General features: G+C 40.3%; 1 protein-coding gene across 8 annotated transcripts in view; it reads right to left on the bottom strand.

The window, feature by feature from the left end:
* The window catches only part of HYDIN (HYDIN axonemal central pair apparatus protein), a 384136-nt gene that overhangs the window by 159454 nt on the left and 206693 nt on the right, over window positions 1-17989 (bottom strand). For all 8 annotated transcript variants that reach the window (XM_077889901.1, XM_077889900.1, XM_077889907.1 and 5 more), the window contains 4 exons: window positions 13497-13735; window positions 10463-10736; window positions 8516-8659; window positions 2155-2298 (listed from right to left, as the gene is read on the bottom strand). In XM_077889901.1, coding sequence (XP_077746027.1) covers window positions 2155-2298; window positions 8516-8659; window positions 10463-10736; window positions 13497-13735 — 801 coding nt within the window. The remainder of the gene's footprint in view (window positions 1-2154; window positions 2299-8515; window positions 8660-10462; window positions 10737-13496; window positions 13736-17989) is intronic.

The raw sequence follows: 17989 nt of genomic DNA, 5'->3' as shown, positions 1-17989 counted from the left end.
CTATAGCCATATCTGGTGTATACAGCCTTCTGATGTATATTTCCCCAACAATGTGGGAGCACCTGTTTCCACATGCCCTCCCAACACAGAGCACTATCCAATTTTTGCTCTTTGTCAAACTGATAGGAAAAAAAAGTTTCATAGTCATTTTAATTTGCATTTCTTCTAATGTGATTAAAGTTGAGAACGATTTTCATAAATTCAAGAACTGCTTTATTTTTCTTTCCGTGAACTCTGTTCATTTCCTCTACCTGTTTTTCTTTTGGGCTGTTGGTATTTTTCCTGTTGATTTGTAGAGACTCTGTATTTTTTTTAACTATATGTATGCTTTTATTAAAGTTACATGCACAAATAATACGGAAGGTCAAATTGTGCTATAAAAGTTATAAGAAGCTATAGTTCCTGACCCAACCTGAGATCCTAAAGATCCAGAGGCTGCCATTTCTCAATGTGTATAGTAGGGCTGGTCTACAGAACAGCTTTGTTGGGTGAAGAGGGGATGATCAGTTGGTGGACATACCCCAGACACCAGGGATTATCCTGGAAGGCTGAAACTCACACTAGAAACATTACATTTCCCCTGACATTTTGATTAATTTATCTAGGGAAAAGTACTTATCTGTAGGTCTTGGGATAAAAGCCAGCTGCTCATATTTTTTGTGTGGCGTCAGGTGGGACAACTATCTAGGGCATGGAATCCCTTTATTTTCAGTGCTCTCCTCGCACCTGTTGTCTCTGAGCTCAGGCTACTTAGGTTGAAAGACTCCCATATCGTTGCAGTTTCTCTGGAGAATTTTCTAGAATGCACGCTTTTGTGCTTTTTTGTCAGTCCATTCCATCTTCATTCTATCTTCTAGAACTTGTTTAAATCTCTCATTATCTAGTTATACCCATTCTTTTCTCCCTTTATTTTATTGTTCTAGGCTTCTTTCCTTCTGAACATTTCTACTTTTAAGGTTTCAGGAGGGACAAGAGAGTAGGTCTAATCTACCACCCAGACTAAGAAAGCTGTTCTTGCCTAAATTTGTATTTTGGAAATGGATTATCACCCATTTTGTTCTCCTCTGCTCTGTGAGTTTAGTCTTCATCTCCACTTTGTTCACTTGTATCTCATCTTTAAGCTCTTTTTAAGACAAGTCATATCATCTATCATTTCTTTGAGACTGTAGAGAACAACATTTATACTTCTGGTCTTCTTTGCGTAGGTTCCCTGGCAGTAGGTTTTTCTTTTATCTCTCCTTCCTTTATGCCTCTGTTAAAAGATCTTAGCTGTTTTTCCCCCCAGCTCAGGCTTGAACAAAACCCATTAAGGGACTGTGGGTGGGGAGGGGGAGGGGAGTGTGGTAGTGCAGTGTACAGCCACCAGTTGGGTACTGTCTGAAACCCTCTCACTGAGCAGCTCTGTCCTCCTTCTTCCCCCACGATCCAGCTCCCTGAGTAAGGCTCACAGCAAATCTCCTTCAGTCATGGGCTCCTTCTGAGATCTCACTGTTGCTGCCTACCCTCCCTTTCTCCTTTATATCACTTCTTCATTAGCTGCCTCCCTAGACTGGGAGGATGTACACAATGGTGTGTGGATATGGTTTCTCCTTCACTCCTTCCCTTCAGCTCTTCAGTACCACTTAACCTTGACCACTTGCCCCATGGCCTGGCCATTCCCACTGGCATCCTCATGCCCAGCAAAGGATCACAGGGGTGATGTTGTAGGGATCAGTCTGGACCCTGCATCAGACTGGTGCCTTGATAAGCTCATAGTCTCCTCCCTCAGCCCAGTTCAGATTTCTTAGTATCTGGAGATGGGATCTTTGGTTTAGGGATTAGGTTTTAGCTATTTCCTTATTGCATAGAGTATGGAGCTTTGGTGGGATTTGAGAAAAGAGAATGAAAAGATCTCTATTACCATTAGTAGGAAGTCACTATTTTCTAAAGATTGCAATGGACAGGAATGAAGGGTTATCATAAGTTCTTACACCAGTAATAATAGTTGATTGACGTTGGAATTTATGACATCTTTCTGTAGTGTTTCCTTTTTTGTTTCTTGAATTCTTTCTACTTGCCTGGGCCAAAATTAGGTAGTATACTGGCATTATTCTCTTCCTTGGTCACACACTCAACTCTCGTAGGAGCTTGTTAGGACAGTCCTTGTCAACTCACCTCAGGAGTTAATGGCAGGGGAGATTTATCAGTTTCACAAATAAAGAAGGGTCCGCTGGTTGAGAGTAACACATTCACAGGCAGGGTGGAAATGTTCTTCATGACCAAGGGCTGGTAATCAGGTTCTAGGATGGTGTTAGGCTTCTGCAAAAGAGGAAAAAGGAAACCAAGTTATGGTAAACATAGTAAGCTTTTAGCAACCACAGCCTCATATTCATTGTTAACAGAATTAGCTTTTCCTGCTCCTCCTTGTCATCTGTCTCTCTTTCTCTGTCTTCCCCTAACCCTTGTATAGATTTAGATAATCATTTGGAATTTATAGTGGACTACTGAAAAGGCCAGAAAACACAGATTAGATTTCTTAATCTTCTGTTGCCAGGCTAAAAACACCTATACAAGCCAGGCCTCTCGGTAGTGCTATTACTATAGAAATTTCCAGTCTCATAAAACAAAGTCTAGTAAACTAGAAATATCTTGTAAAAGAACCTGTGCCTGATTATAATAAAGATTATTTTCCTTATACAATATTTTTTCTATGCTTAAAAAAATCACACTTGCAAAAATTTATACATTTATAATATATTGTTATATTGACAAATGCTCATAACTACTTCCTGTAAATATTTTCCTGATAACACTGGGATTTAGAAGCATCTTTTCACTTTCTTAGATGCATCAAATTTAATTTTTCAAATGGAGAATGCATCAGAAATGGATCTTTAGCTGAAAATTTTTCTCATTCTAATTTTGGAGTCCACATTATTTCTTGTGTGCCTTGGAAAGGGGGTCCTTTAATACCAGCAGGAGGCAATCAGCCTCAATCTACTATTTCCAAAGAGAGCCTCCCTCCAATCATTCCCACAACTCTAGCCGGTTTTCACCAGGCCTCATCATTTTGATTTGCTTTTTCTCCTTGTTCCAATTTCAGTTAAATCCTTCCAGTTCTATATATTGGTCAGAGTCTGTCTCTGCTTCTTTGTTCAAAACAGTCTTCCTTCTGCTGTGGTTCCTGGCCCTGCCTCTGGCTCTGAGGAGCTTGGAGAACTGGTGCCTGTCATGTCCCTGTCAGTTTGGGCTGTTAAAACAAATGTCACAAACTGGCTGGTTTAAATGGCAGACATTTAGGCCTCATAGCTCTGGAGGCTGGGAAGGCCAAAATCAAGGTACCAGCAGATCCAGTGTCCGGCTTCTGATGGCTGTCTTCTCACTGTGTCCTGGCATGACTGAGAGGGAAATCATATCTCTTGTCTCTACTTCTCAGGGCACTAATCCCATTGCTGAAGGCTCTGTCTTCATGACTTCATCACTGCCCAAAGGCCCACTCCAACCATCACATTAGAGATTAGGAGTTCACTTATGAATTTGGGGAGAGGAGGCACAGACCTAAGCACCTAAGCCTTGCAATAGTTGCACTGTGCTGGTCCCCTGTACGCTCCTCGAGTTCTTTCAAGGGTTCATTCTGGCACTTACTGTGAGATGCCAGGCATTGTTTTCCTCCTTTGAACATGGTAACACACCTACTGAACTCACCTTGTACCTGCAGATGATATACTACGGTTTTGGGGGAAGCAGACTTTTGTGTCATGCAAATGCTGTCTACCCAGTGACCTTCCTCCAGGCCATTGTGTCACTGCAGGAAGCTTTGAAGCGAAGAAGCCAGACTTGGTTGGTTTTGGCAAGAGGCCATTTAGAGGTTAGCAATGAGAAGGAGTCGATGCACACAAGCCATTCTATTTTAAAATGACCCCTTCTCTCTGGGTTGTTTGTCTCCCCAAATATCATGAGACAGGATTTGCTGCTGGACTTCATGAAGTAAACTGGCTGCTACTTTCAATTGACCTTTTCAATTCCACAGAGATGTGGCTTCGTCTGTGTGGCTTATGAATGGTACCATAGTTATAAAGTAGATCAAATCTGAGAAAAAATCGTCCCGTAGGCAGGGCTGGCATCATTATAGTCTAATGTACTAAATCAGACACGCTGCCTCGAGCCCCAAACGAGACAGGACAGATAATTGGGTGTTATGTCATTAAATCTGAACGTCAACACCGGCAGGCCTCTTGTGCATGGTGGGTAACAAAGTTGCATTTCTTTGTTGTCTCTGATATGGCTTACATGTGAGCAGGAAATAAACGATGAAAACTACAGTAGTTGGACAGATTTTGCAATTATGATATTTGGGGAGAAGGAGAGAAGGGCAAAAACAAACGAACACAGAGTTGTGACAATTTGATTTTTAATTCAGTAAGTTGCTGCCATATTCAAAATATTTGCTCTTTTATTCTAGTGATAAACTCAGAGATTTAAACAAGAAATAAGATGTTAAAAAGCCAACGCTTAAAGATATATATATGTATAAAAAGGAACACTATGCACACATTTTTATGAGTGTTTATAGGCTTAGAAAAAAAAGTCTAATAAGAAACGAGGCTGCATATTTAACATACACCGTAATGTCTTGCATAGAACATTCAACATATATTCACTGAATTTTCTCTGAGTAACCAAATTGAGAGGAAATATAATGCCACTGAATTTGGTGCAGCTGTTGCCAATAAATATCTTTCCTGATTACTTTAAGACGAAGATTTAAAAACCAACCAATGAAAATGTGGTAGCTGTAGCAGGAACTCGTGTAGCATTATCTTTTATATGTCTTATGGAGCTTGTCATAGTTAGTTGCCCATCCTGTGGCTGAAATTTATAATCTAATTCTTCAATGTCTAATTCCCCATGAGTCCATTAAGCCAGGTTTTTGCTTTGTCTTGACTGCCATACAATGTAAGTGCTCAAAGACGATCTGTTGGCTTTAAGTGAACTTGTATATCTCACCTCCCCTACTTGATGATAAGCTTATCCATGGTGGATGCTCAATAAATATTTAATATGAACAAAATGTAATGGAATCCATGACCAGAATAAATGGTCTTAAACATTTTCCTGCAAGCCTCCAGGTAATGAAAGGACTCCTGATTATGATTGCCCCATAATCAGTTAGGCACTGCCAAACTTGGTTCATCTGTATGACACCATGTCAGGACTTAGCTTTGATTATGTATGTCCCACAGCACAGAACAATGGCTTACTTAACACTTAGTTTTTCCAGTTGGCTGTGAGGTTCATCTGGGAGGGACTATTCTCACTGTTATATCCCTAGCTCCCAACATAGTGCCTGGTACATGGTAGGCCCTGATAAACAGTCCACTCAGCAGCCGGCATGACTGTTTCAGTGAGTATATCTGACCATGTCACTCTGCTCCCTCCCTAAAGGCCCTCCAAGGCCACCTGGAACAAAACCCAAAGTCAACAACATGCCTTTCAGTCATGCCAAACTCATCTGGCATATGCCCACTTCTCTAGATGGATTTCGTGTCACTCTGGGAACATTCTCTAAGGTGGCCCTTCAGTTCTGTATACTCACCAAGCTCTTTCCTAACTCAGGCCCTTTGCATGTGCTGTTCCCTCTGCCTATCATTTTTCTTCCCCTCCCTTGTCACCAACTAATTTCTATCTCTCCTTCAAGTCTCAACTTGAGGCACTTGGTGAAGGAAGCCATTTATGACCACATGTACAAATACAGCCATGTCTCTGAGACATGTACTCATAGCACCTTTTACCACTTCTTCATAGTACTGTTTAGAATTTAATATTAAACAACACAATTTTAATAATTTGTTCGCAGTCTGTAACCTTGACCAGTCTCTTAGCTTTGACTATGTTGGGTTGGTTCCCCAGATTTCCAGCACCAATACAGTCCTCAACTTGGAAGAGACATTCCCTACATGTCTTTTTTTTTTAAGACCTATTTATTTATCTGAGAGTGAGCAAGCATGAGGGGGAGGAGAGAGAATCTCAAGTAGACTCCCCACTTAACGCAGAACCTGATGCAGAACTCATTCCCAGGACCCTGAGATCACAACCTGAGCCAAAACCAAGAGTTGGCTGCTTAACCGATTGAGCCACCCAGGCACCCCCCTACATATCTGTTTTGAATGGTACATAATTCTAGGATGGAAGTCTACCTAGGTGTAGGTCACATTCTGCTGTGATGTGTCCCCCACCTCCTCACCATCCTGACCCCCTGCCCTGAGCAGCAGCCCTTCCTAGCTTTCCCCTGTCCTCTGCCTCCTCCATTCATTGCTTGTCCCTAATGGCCTTACAAATTAAATTCATGGGTGTTATAAAATTAAAGCCATATAAATTAAAGAATATGAATCAAACAGTATTAAGTTGATTATTCTCAGGCAGTATTAGGTGATTTGCATGACAACTTAACTTGAATCTCCATTTCCTCACATGTGTGATGGGAATGACAACAGAAGCTACAGCATATATTGTGAGGAAACAACTGGGAAAGTATATGTGAGGAGCACGACTTGTCAGCATATACCAATCAGTAAGTGTTGGCTACTCTTTTTTTTTCTTTCTTCAAATTTTTATTTAAATTCTAGTTAGTTTAAATAGAGCACAGTATTGATTTCTGGAGTAGAAGTCATTGGTTCATCACCTACATGCAACACCCAGTTCTCATCACAAGTGCCCTCCTTAATGCCCATCCCCTACCTAGCCCATCTCCCACCCATGCCCCTCCATCAACCCTCAGTTTGTTCTCCATCATTAAGAGTCTCTTATGGTTTGTTTCCTTCTTTCCTTTTCTTCCCCCCTCCCTCCCATATGTTCATCTGTTTTCTTTTTTAAATTTCACATATGAGTGAAATTGTATGGTATTTGTCTTTCTCTGACTAATTTCACTTAGCATTTTATACTCTAGCTCCAGCCATGTCATTGCAAATGGCAAGATTTCATTCTTTTTGATGGCCGAGTAATATTCCATTGTGTGTGTGTGTGTGTGTGTGTGTGTGTGTGTGTGTGTATACAAATTCACCCCTTTGAGTACATGTACCCCTTTGGATCTGTATTTTTGTATCCTTTAGATAAATACCCACAAGTGCAATTTCTGGATCATAGGGTAGTTCTACTGTTAACTTTTTGAGGAACCTCCATACTGTTCTCTAGAGTGGCTGTACCAGTTTACATTCCTACCAACAGTTCAAGAGGGTTCCCCTTTCTCCACATCCTTACCAACACCTGCTGTTGCTTGTGTTGTTATTTTAGGCATTCTGACAGGTGTAAGGTGGTATCTCATTGTGGTTTTGATTTGAATTTCCCTGATGATGAGTGATGTTGAGCATCTTTTCATGTGTCTGTTAGCCATCTGGATGTCTTCTTTGGAAAAGTGTCTACTCATGTCTTTTGCCTATTTCTTAACTGGATTATTATTATTATTTTTTGGAATATTGAGTTGATAAGTTCTTTATAGATTTTGGATACTAACCCTATATCAGATATGCCATTTGTAAAAATCCTCTCCCATTCTGTAGGCTGCCTTTTAGCTTTGTTGATTGTTTCCTTTGTTGTGCAGAAGCTTTTTATCTTGATCAAGTCCCAATATTAATTTTTTCTTTTTTCCTCCTTGCCTCCTATGATGTGTATAGTAAGAAGTTGCTACAGCAGAGGTCAAAGAGGTTGCTATTCTTTTTTTTTTTTTTTTAATTTTTTTTTTTTTATTTATTTATGATAGTCACAGAGAGAGAGAGAGGCAGAGACACAGGAGGAGGGAGAAGCAGGCTCCATGCACCGGGAGCCCGACGTGGGATTCGATCCCGGGTCTCCAGGATCGCGCCCTGGGCCAAAGGCAGGCGCCAAACCGCTGCGCCACCCAGGGATCCCAGAGGTTGCTATTCTTACTGATTATTACACTTATCAATAATTCTACTCCAACTCCTTCTATATTATGATGTTTATTTAATCTAGGTAGAATAAAAGGATCAACTAAATTGCATTTTCAGGGGCACTTGGGTGGCTCAGTTGATTAAGCATCTACCTTCTGCTTAGGTCATGATCCCAGCGTCCTGGGATTGAACCCTGCATTGGACTCTCTGCTCAGTGGGGAGTCTGCTTCTCCCTCTCCCTCTGCCCCTACCCCCGCTCTAGCACTCTCTCTTACTCTCTGTCTCAAATAAATAAATAATGTAATATAATATATATATAGTATAACAAATCTTTAAAAAAATAAAAATAAATAAAACGCATTTTCAGTGCACTGGAATTCCCTTACACTTACTTTGTTCTTAAAATCAGGAATGATCGAAGTAGAATTTCCATAACAATTTACATTTCAGAGGAATGTAGGTTTAGATTCAGAAGTTTTAGTTGAATGTGTATTAACCTCTGAAACTTAAAAAACATTGGCTGGGTGTGGGTGTAACAAGCTTCCCATTAATTTAGCTTCCAAACTGAAAATATGAACATGCTGACCCCTACTCGGAGCACCCACCCCAAGGCCCCAAGTCCCACTGACCTTTTCCAGTCGGTATATGAGCTGCTTGGTGGACAGCTGGATAAGTGGCGCTATAAACTCACAGATGATATTCACAGTCATCACTAAGCTCTTCCCCTTTTGTGCCCCGATAATGGCATGGCACACCAGCTTTTCTTTGACTACCTGTAAATGAGATACACTGGCACTTTTGGAACAACCAGAGCTCAGAAAACTTAATTCTCAACCATCTGCAAGTCAATTCTCCACTACCCACCTGGAGACATGAGGGAAAAAAGGTACATTTTTCTGAATAGTGCATTTCAGAGATTGCTCTCTGTCAGACTATTATTGGGTCTTATTGGTTGACTATGTCCTGGATGGATCCTGTGTTTGTTTCTGACCACTCCTGAGGACACAATTGATTTACATTCAGTTCAACCTGTATGATGCACCAGGACTATTAGGGACTGGAGATACAAAACAGTGGCAGACAGAGCAAGTAAAATCCTTCCTGGGCTTCTAGTTCAATGGTAGATACATGATTTCTTATCAAGCTGGCCAGGAGCTATGGCTAGAAAAATTTTGCCTTTCAATCTTGAATATTTAAAAATCATGCTATAGAAACATATTTCTTTGGACCCAAGAGGCCCAGACTTTCATAAGTACAAAGGGCCTAGAGTGAAGTGATATCATGAATAGCTTATATTGAAGAGTACTCAGGTTTTGGATGTTAATGAATTCAAGTCCCTTCTCAATTATGTACTACAACAGGGAAGAACATTCAGGGAAGCTTTTAGAAATCTCAAACTGAATTTAGAAACCCAGCTGCTCAGATTTAATGCCTTTAAAGATATGATCGGCTATTGATAACAACATTGTAAATGCGCTCCTGCAACAGGCTGCCAGTGTCTTGAGATGAGGGGCTGCATTCTATTTGTCTCTGCATCCTCAGTGCCTAGCACAGTGTTTGTTATATGGCACATACTCAGTAAAAGTTGGCTGAATCCCTGAATCACAGAAAGAAAGGGCACATTATTTACTCTGTATGAGAAATGACCTTTTTGGTTTTGCTTTTGCACTGAGGATGTGTTTTGCCTAAAAATGCTCTGTGAAGAAAGTAAAGGAAATCAAGTACAATCAGTGACCCTAGAGGAGCTAAGGCAAGGGGACAGGCTTTCCCTGGGAAAACAGGGAGACAAATTTCTATCATTTCCTATTTCATGCGGAAAAGTTCAGTACCACCTCCTACTTCAGTGACAGCAGCAGGAGCTCAAGCATGATTATTTCTCATTCATAAAGTCTGCATTTGTGAGGCAGAAGAGGCTCAGGAATGATTTAGGAAGTTTCTTTTATTTATTTATTTTTTTGATGGTTTCCCATTTCCATGAGGGAATAGAAATAAATAGACAATAATTTGGAACTGCTTAAATGTTTAAAGAAAAATAGTGATGATATAAATATGAGCAGGATATCAGAGTTGCTGAACGATAACTCAGTTTTTTTAATTGACACATAAAAAGATGATGGTTATAAATAGGAAGCTCTTGTGTCAGGTTGAGAGGGAAGGGTCCAAGGATGTTCCAATCTCTGGATAGCAGATGCATCTGAAAGTGTCTATAAAAACATCCTTTTAAACAAATATGAAATTAATATCACTAATTGTTAAGAGGAGGCTTAGCTTTGGCTGAATGTTGGATGTCCCTCTGCCAGAGACTTGCTGGCTGGTCCCTTCTGACCCTGGGGATGAGAACCTACTTGAAATGGTATTTTAAGGTTGGGTTCATGGTAGCTGTAGGAACAAACAGAAAAATGAGCAGAGCCGAACCCTGAAAGCAATGGGTGCTGCCATGGTAACTCCGTGCTGTGTGAAAACCATGAGAAACCATGTCCTTTCTTCAGATAAATGTCAAAGGACTCTCCTAAGAAATAGATAGAGCAAAGATTTATTTAGGAGAAAAACAGCTTCTGAATGTGCTGTCCTCTTACCCTGGGAGTAGCAGAATAGCCTTCGAGTATCACATCGATGGTCTGGTTTGGGTACAGCTCCATCCTGACAGGGTGGAGCTGAAACACTGGACTCTGGGGAGCCCTGGGCTCCTGGGAGTCCTGGGGTTGGGGCTGGTTCTTAACAAGTCCCTTCTTAGCCAAGCCCTTCTTGCTCAGCTTGTCCTGGGGATGGAAATCTTCATTCATCCAGAACAGCTGTTGGACCCGACGTCCCTTGTTGGTCAACTTGAAGCGGTAATAATAGGTGTCCAGGCTGGAAAAGAGGAGGCAGGGATTGAGAGAACTCAACTTTGGGGTGTTCTGTTCAGCTCTATACATGTGGGATTTACTCCTCTGAAAGTATTTAAAAAGTGAGCAATGAAATAGACATTATTTTTAAAAATTTAGGAAGGCCAAACGCTACAAGGAACCACCACAGTAATGGGACAAGGTCATATCTCCTCATGGGGTCCACAGACTCAAGTCTGGCACCTGGGTTTGATCTCTGAGTTGCCATCACTAGGGAAGGGGCTCAGAACACAGACAGAGTACATGTGAAAACCACTCTAATTTATAAGAAATGATTCTGAAGCCTGAAAGGAAAGCAAAATACCTACTGGAGGAGAAACATATTTCAACATGTTTTGAGCAAATTTCTACTGATTGAGGAAAATATGATGAGCTCAACTTTAAGGGTACTTCGAAGAGAAACCACACATACCCACCAAGCCCAACCAAAGCTCATGGGGACTGTACCATGGGCCAGAACATCAGCTGGATTGGTCATTTTTCTCAGAGTAGGGCTTTAAAAATGCTATTTCATTCATTAATTCATTTGTTTATTTGTTCATCTAGTCCATAAATATTTACTAAGAACCTCTTGATTGTCTGGCTCTTTGTGAGACACTGGAATTTCTAAGATCTTGGCGGTGGCTCAAATGTGATTTTGTCTGGGATTTTTTTTTTAACTGATTTTTAAGCTTAAGATTTTTTTTTTCCTAGGGAGAAAATTCATCTCAGGACTATTTTTTATTTTTAAAATGTTATCAGGCTTTGAGATTTCATCCCCGCTGTTCCTCATGAGAAATAGCATCATATCTAATAAGTAAGTTGAAGCTTCAGATAAATAATGAGTATTTACCAACCAGCAGATGTAACCATTTCTATCTAAATATGCATTCACAGGGCGTGCTCACTGGAGTAGTTTGACTTCATGGCTAAGTCCAGGCTTTAGGGAAATAATAATATAAACTGTTTATAAAGAAGGCAATGTCACTGTCACTTATACATAGTGTATCTTTCAATCATCACAGCAACCCAGTCACAAGAAGTCTATTGTCTCTCATTTTATAGATAAATAAATAGAAACTCTGAAAATTTAAGGGAGTTGCCCAAAAACATGCAATCAGAAAAGGTGGCATATCTGTATTTCTTTAGGCCCTTACGTTAAAAAAGTTGGCAAACTTTTTCTGTAGAAGGATGAATAATAAATACTTCATATTTCTTGGGCCATGCAGTCTGTCACAACTACTCAGCTCTCCATGGTAGTGTGAAAGAAGCCACAGAAAATGTCTGTATAAGAATGGGCATGGCTGTGTTCCAATAAAGCTTTATTTATAGAAAGAGGCAGTGGGCTGCAGTTTGCCCAGCCCTGCTTTTGATGATTCTCCTGGAGATTGCTGGCATCATGATTTTATGGCAAAAAGAATAACTGCAGGGTTTGTCCAGAGGAGAAATTGGCAGCTAAAAGCTGTGGTTTGCTTCTACATTCATAGAAAACTATTAGCGTATCCTCCATTTCTAGGCAAGTGTCAGAAAATCCTTTGGGGCTATTTGACACTATTTGTAGACTAAGGAGAATATGTAATTAAGTCTGGCTTGCCGTATATTGTTTTCTATAATTATATTTGAGTGCACTTAACAAGGGATTTGGAAATAGAAGCATGGTATGCCATGACAAATGCCCTAGCTTATGACCAATAGATGGGTGGAGAAGAGCATTTTCATATCTAGTTGACTTACAAAAACTGTAATTGGATGCTTCTCTGAAAACACATGCAATTCCAACTATCTGACACACCTGTTACTTAAAGCCTATTGGTTAATGTATTTTCAAGAAAACATCATGTGTTGTAAATGGAGCAGAGGGAAGGAGGTGTGGATGGGCTTTTGGGGAGGGCTTCTCACTGATTTTTATCAGGAACATCTTCCTAAGTATAGTGTGTCCATCTTGGTGTCAAGGCTTGTTACACCAGAAGGCAGGAGCATCCCTCTGAGATCTGTTCACAGTGTTGCAACAGATAAGCCAAATTCAACTGGCCCCTGAGAGTTGACTAGTGGCAGCCATGTGACTCTTCTGAGGAACCAGGAATAAACCCCCATATATATCCTCCACTTTTAGCATTCAGATTTCATACATTTTCAGAGCCTCATTTAGACTGTTCTGCTCAAAGATATCTATACTGTACCACCTTTTCTTTAAATATTGAGATTCTTTAGCTTTTCATGTGGAGTCAATTGCAACCATCTCAAATGTTGAAGCTTTGGTAGGGAGACAGACAAGCAGAGGACATAATACCAAAAAATGTACTGACCTTGCAATACCTTATAATAAACAATACATTTTTAACCTGCTAAGTTATACTCTACTTAGGTCACCACCAAGGTGCATCTGTACTTTCTACATTCATGGAGAGGAATTAGCAGTACACTGGAATTAAAGAGGAGAAATCATGGTTGAGATTCTAAATTTGTTACAAAGAAGCCACTGCCTGTTTGGGGAAAAAATGCACTTCTATAAGTTTCTTCTCTAGTGTGGAGGGACACAGTTTGGAGGACTCCACTACCCTGTGCCTAGTAAATGTCTTCTTGGGGCTGAAGTACCCATTTGAAGGGAAAATGAAGACAATAAAAGGGAGATGATGCCGAAGACGCAAGTTCTATTTACTAAAAATAATTTCTCAAAGTAGAGGTGATGCTCAGTGAATGCAACATCTGTAGTGTCTAGAAGAATCAGCCCAGGATGTCTCCCTACCTAAAACGTGCTCCCAAGTTGAGTTCTGGAGCAAAGGGCTTATCTGAGACAATGGTGGAGCCAATTCCTGAAGCCTGGACAGGGATTCGGTAAGTGTTGCTATTCTCTATATCCAAAATGACCGTGTCTTTAAATGTCAGTATGTCGTTCAGTTTTGCTGTCAGGGTCAGCTGAACATTGGTCTCCGGGGGAACCATGCCTTCTTTGGGTTCAATCATCCACAGAGACTTTTTGTGTGCCTGCAACACAAGACCACAAGTTAAGAGCAAAGATATTCTTGGCTTTTCATTCTGCACATGTCAAAGTCCTCTACACTTCAAATGGCTGGCACTGCAGAACTCCACATCAGAGACAAACATTGTTTTTTTGAATCAAAGCAGCTGGGTGTTTTTTGGCTTTTCTTTTTTCCAAAAAGCAATCTGATTCTGAAAAGCAAACCTACAATTCTACTTTTGAATGCTCTGCGAAGATTCTTTACATCTCTTTCTCAGGATGACAGTCCAGTTCTCCAACAAGAATATACTAATGATCTACTCTAATCTACAAATTCTGGGATACCAACAGGAGATACAACATCTTTCCTGGAATTTGTAATTTTTAAAACAAATGTTTTTCAAGGGCACAGTTTCTATGGTGTTATAGTGAGGATGAACAGCTCTCATTAATAAACACAATACAAGAAGTCTTGATTTGTTATTTCATAATAATCAATGGAACTTTGTTTGCTAAAATGCCAAATTTATTTTGAAATATATGACAGGACTAAATTATAGAGTTAGAAATGATATAGCTCATTCTTCCTTCCCTTAGGTCTTTGGTCAAATGATACCTCTCAATGAAGCCTACTCTGCCTATCACATTTTAAATTGTAAACCTGCAGTAAATTGTAAACCTTCAGTAGTCCCGATTCCTTTTACCCTGTTCTATTTTTCTTTCCCTTAGCACTTACCGTCTTTATCATGTCTGTTTGTCTCCTTGTGCTAGGATATAAGTTCTCCATAGAAGGGATGTTTATGTTTTCTGTTCTTGTTGTTGCTCACTGATATATACTCCCAGTACCTATAACTATGTCTGGTGCATAGTAGGTACTTAATAAATATTTTATAAATGAATTAATGTATTTGCCTTTGATGCAGGAAAACTCAATTTTCTTTTTTTTTAAAGATTTTATTTATTTATTTATTTATTTATTTATTTATTTATTTATGAGAGACACACAGAGAGAGGCAGAGACATAGGCAGAGACAAAGGCAGAGGCTCTGCAGGGAGCCTGAGGCAGGACTCAATCCCAGGATCCCAGGATCATGACCTGAGCCAAAGGCAGATGCTCAACCACTGAGCCACCCAGGTGCCCCATTTTGGATGTTCTGAGCTATCTTCCCGTTCACTAATTCTTTCTTCACTGTGTGCAAGTCACTTTTAAACACATCTATTATGTTCTTGCCTTTACATGTAAACAATGAAAATGTGAGTCAGAGGAGGCTGGGGTAAAGGTGCTTCAGGAAACCTAAAGAATGAGATGCTTCTCCAAAGCAGAAGATACTGAAATCTTTTGGTTGTGACGTGATTAGCTTGCAGCATCAGAGCGTTCTAGACCCTGACATCCAGATGGCCAAGAAGAGAAGAAAGAGGGTGGAGGGCTACATGCTGAAACTTTATGTACCAACCCTGGCAGTGTTACACATAATTTCTGCCACTTCCACTGTCCAGAACTCAGTCACATGCCATGCTTAACTGCAAATAAGGCTGAGAAATGTCATCTGGCTCTGAGTCCAAGAGTAAAAGGGAATGAATGGGTGTGGTAAATCACTAGCTGTCTGCTGCTAAAGTCATGCTGATGGTTAAGTCTACTGGCAGATCCTTAGGGTCTTCCCCCAACTGCCCTGGATCTCAGTTGGAAGGTAAAGAATCTACTCCATTCAAACACAGAAGTGAGCACCTAACTTGGCATTTCAATTTCTTTGGGAATTGCAGGCCTGGAGTTCATATCTATCTGCTGTTAGGACAAATGGGGGCAGCTAAAAGAGAAAATAAAGTTCTTTTTTTTTTTTTTTTTTTTTTTTTTATGATAGTCACGGAGAGAGAAAGAGAGAGAGGCAGAGACATAGGCAGAGGGAGAAGCAGGCTCCATGCACCGGGAGCCTGATGTGGGACTCGATCCCGGGTCTCCAGGATCGCGCCCTGGGCCAAAGGCAGGCACCAAACTGCTGCGCCACCCAGGGATCCCGAAAATAAAGTTCTAAGCCAGATCATCTCAGCTGTTGGCCCCAAATTAGTGGCCTTGGAGCACTCTACATAGTTTTACTCATCTATGAGACTCAGCTTACAATTAAAACATAAATCAATGCCATTTTTGTCCTTTTATCAGAAAGCAAAAGCCTTTCAGAAGAGGTTCTGTCAATGTCATCTCTTTGTTATAACCATTTATTTTTCCTCTGCTAGCCAATAGCACACAGGTCAATCCTCTGTTCACAATGAAGATAGGATGTCACCAGCATAAGTGCTATTTCAAGTCAGGGGACATTAGTTTTCAATGGATGGGTACTATTTCTATTCTGATTCCTGCTGACACAGGTTGGCTGCCCTGGAAAGAAGATACAAAGTTGCTCTCCAGGGCTGAATTGGTGAGTTTTCTTTTTGATGAAGCTTATTAATCAATGTTTGGCATAAAAACAGGCAACAAAGTATATCACAGAAACCACGAACAAGGCAAATTGTTCCTTAAGTTTTAAAGTCAAGTTTTAAAGTGCTCTTACACCCTTGTGTCTTTTTTGCTATTTGACTTTAAGGGATGTCCTTTGCTACTAGGAAGGACTTGGCACATCTGACATTTTCTGTTATTATATGGCAGATCTGATGGAAGAAGGAATGGATGAATGATGATCATCATAGCTATGGAGGGCACTCTACAACCTTTCAAAACTACAATAGAGTAAGACAACAATGGAGGGAAATAGGTTAGGAAGGAGGGCTCTGAAGAAAAAGGGATGTGAGCTTGAGTCCCAGTCACAGGGCTTTCCAACTCTTGGATCTTGGGTGTGTTACTTAACCATGTCCAGGCTCCCTGTTCTCATCTGGAGCTTGTGACACTGCTGTACCTTCTGCAAGGATTATGGTGATGCTTCAGTGAGGTGATGCATGTGAAACTCAGAGCAGTGTCTGACAAATAGTAAGTCCTCATAAATTATGGCCACTGTCATCATTTCACCAAAATATGAAATGCCCCACATGACACATAATTATAGGCTCAATATTTGCAAAAAATAGTAGATTACAAAACTGAGAAAATAAAGATGGATGCTAAGAAAGCATATAAGAGACACCACTCTTGCCAGAAGAGAAGCAGCCTATTAGAGTTTTTGATAGGTAGAATTATAAGGTGGCTCCCAAGATGTCTATCTCCTGGTGTACTGGTATCTTCTCCCAGTTATTTAATTAAACATGAATTTAGGTGCTACTGTGAAGGAATTTTGCAGATGGAATTAAGGTCCTAGTCTATTGATTTTAAGCTGGGGAGATTATCCTTGCTGGATCAGATGAGCCCTTAGAAGGGACTGGGCTTACTCTGTAAGACAGTATGGAGGTGCCTCAAAAAGTTAAAAATACAACTATCCTATGACCCAGTAATTGCACTATTAGGTATACAAACAGTGATTTGAGGAAATGCACCCCAACGTTATAGTAAAAATGTCCACAATAGCCAAAGTATGGAAAGAGCCCAGATGTCCATCAACAGATTAATGGATAAAGAAGATGTGGTACATATATATATAATGGAATATTACCCAGCCATCAAAAAGAATGAAATATTGTCATTCGCAATGATGTGAATGAAATTAGGGGGTATAATGCTAAGTGAAATAAGTCAGTCAGAGAAAGACAAATATGTGATTTCACTCTTATGTGGAATTTAAGAAACAAAACAAATGAACATAGGGGAAGGGAAAAAAGAATAAGATGAAAACAGAGAGGGAGACAAACCATAAGAGACTCTTTAGAAAACAAATTGAGGGTTGCTGGAGAAGAGGAGCTGGGGGAGGGTAACTGAGTGATGGGCATTAGGAAGGGCACATGATGTACTGAGCACTGGGTGTTAAATGTAACTGATGAATCACTAAATTACCTCTGAAACAAAACAAAAAACAAAACAAACAAAGGTGGGGAGACTATCCTTGGTGGATCAGATGAACCCTTAGGGTATCACATATTTGTTCCAAGAATGATAAAAATGAGCTTTCCTAATCCTTCCATCAACATGTCAGCAACAGCTGCCTCTGTGTTTTTTTTTTTTTTTCCTGTAAATTGGGGGTAAAAAGCTCAAGTCATTAGAGCTGCCCATGAACAACATGTACAGAAGGTTAGTTCATGCGTGTACGCAGGACTGTGAAAGATGGAAAGATAGTGATCTGCTGCAATTCTGAATTCCATGCCCACTGGTGATAAGCGTGACACCCTGAGGCTTCAATGTCTGAAGGTAACATTTGCTTTTTATT

This window comes from Canis aureus, chromosome 3, assembly GCF_053574225.1.
Source record: "Canis aureus isolate CA01 chromosome 3, VMU_Caureus_v.1.0, whole genome shotgun sequence".
Classification (NCBI taxonomy): domain Eukaryota; kingdom Metazoa; phylum Chordata; class Mammalia; order Carnivora; family Canidae; genus Canis; species Canis aureus.
Note: the sequence above shows the minus strand (reverse complement) of the source record. Positions and strands in the feature narration are given on the sequence as shown.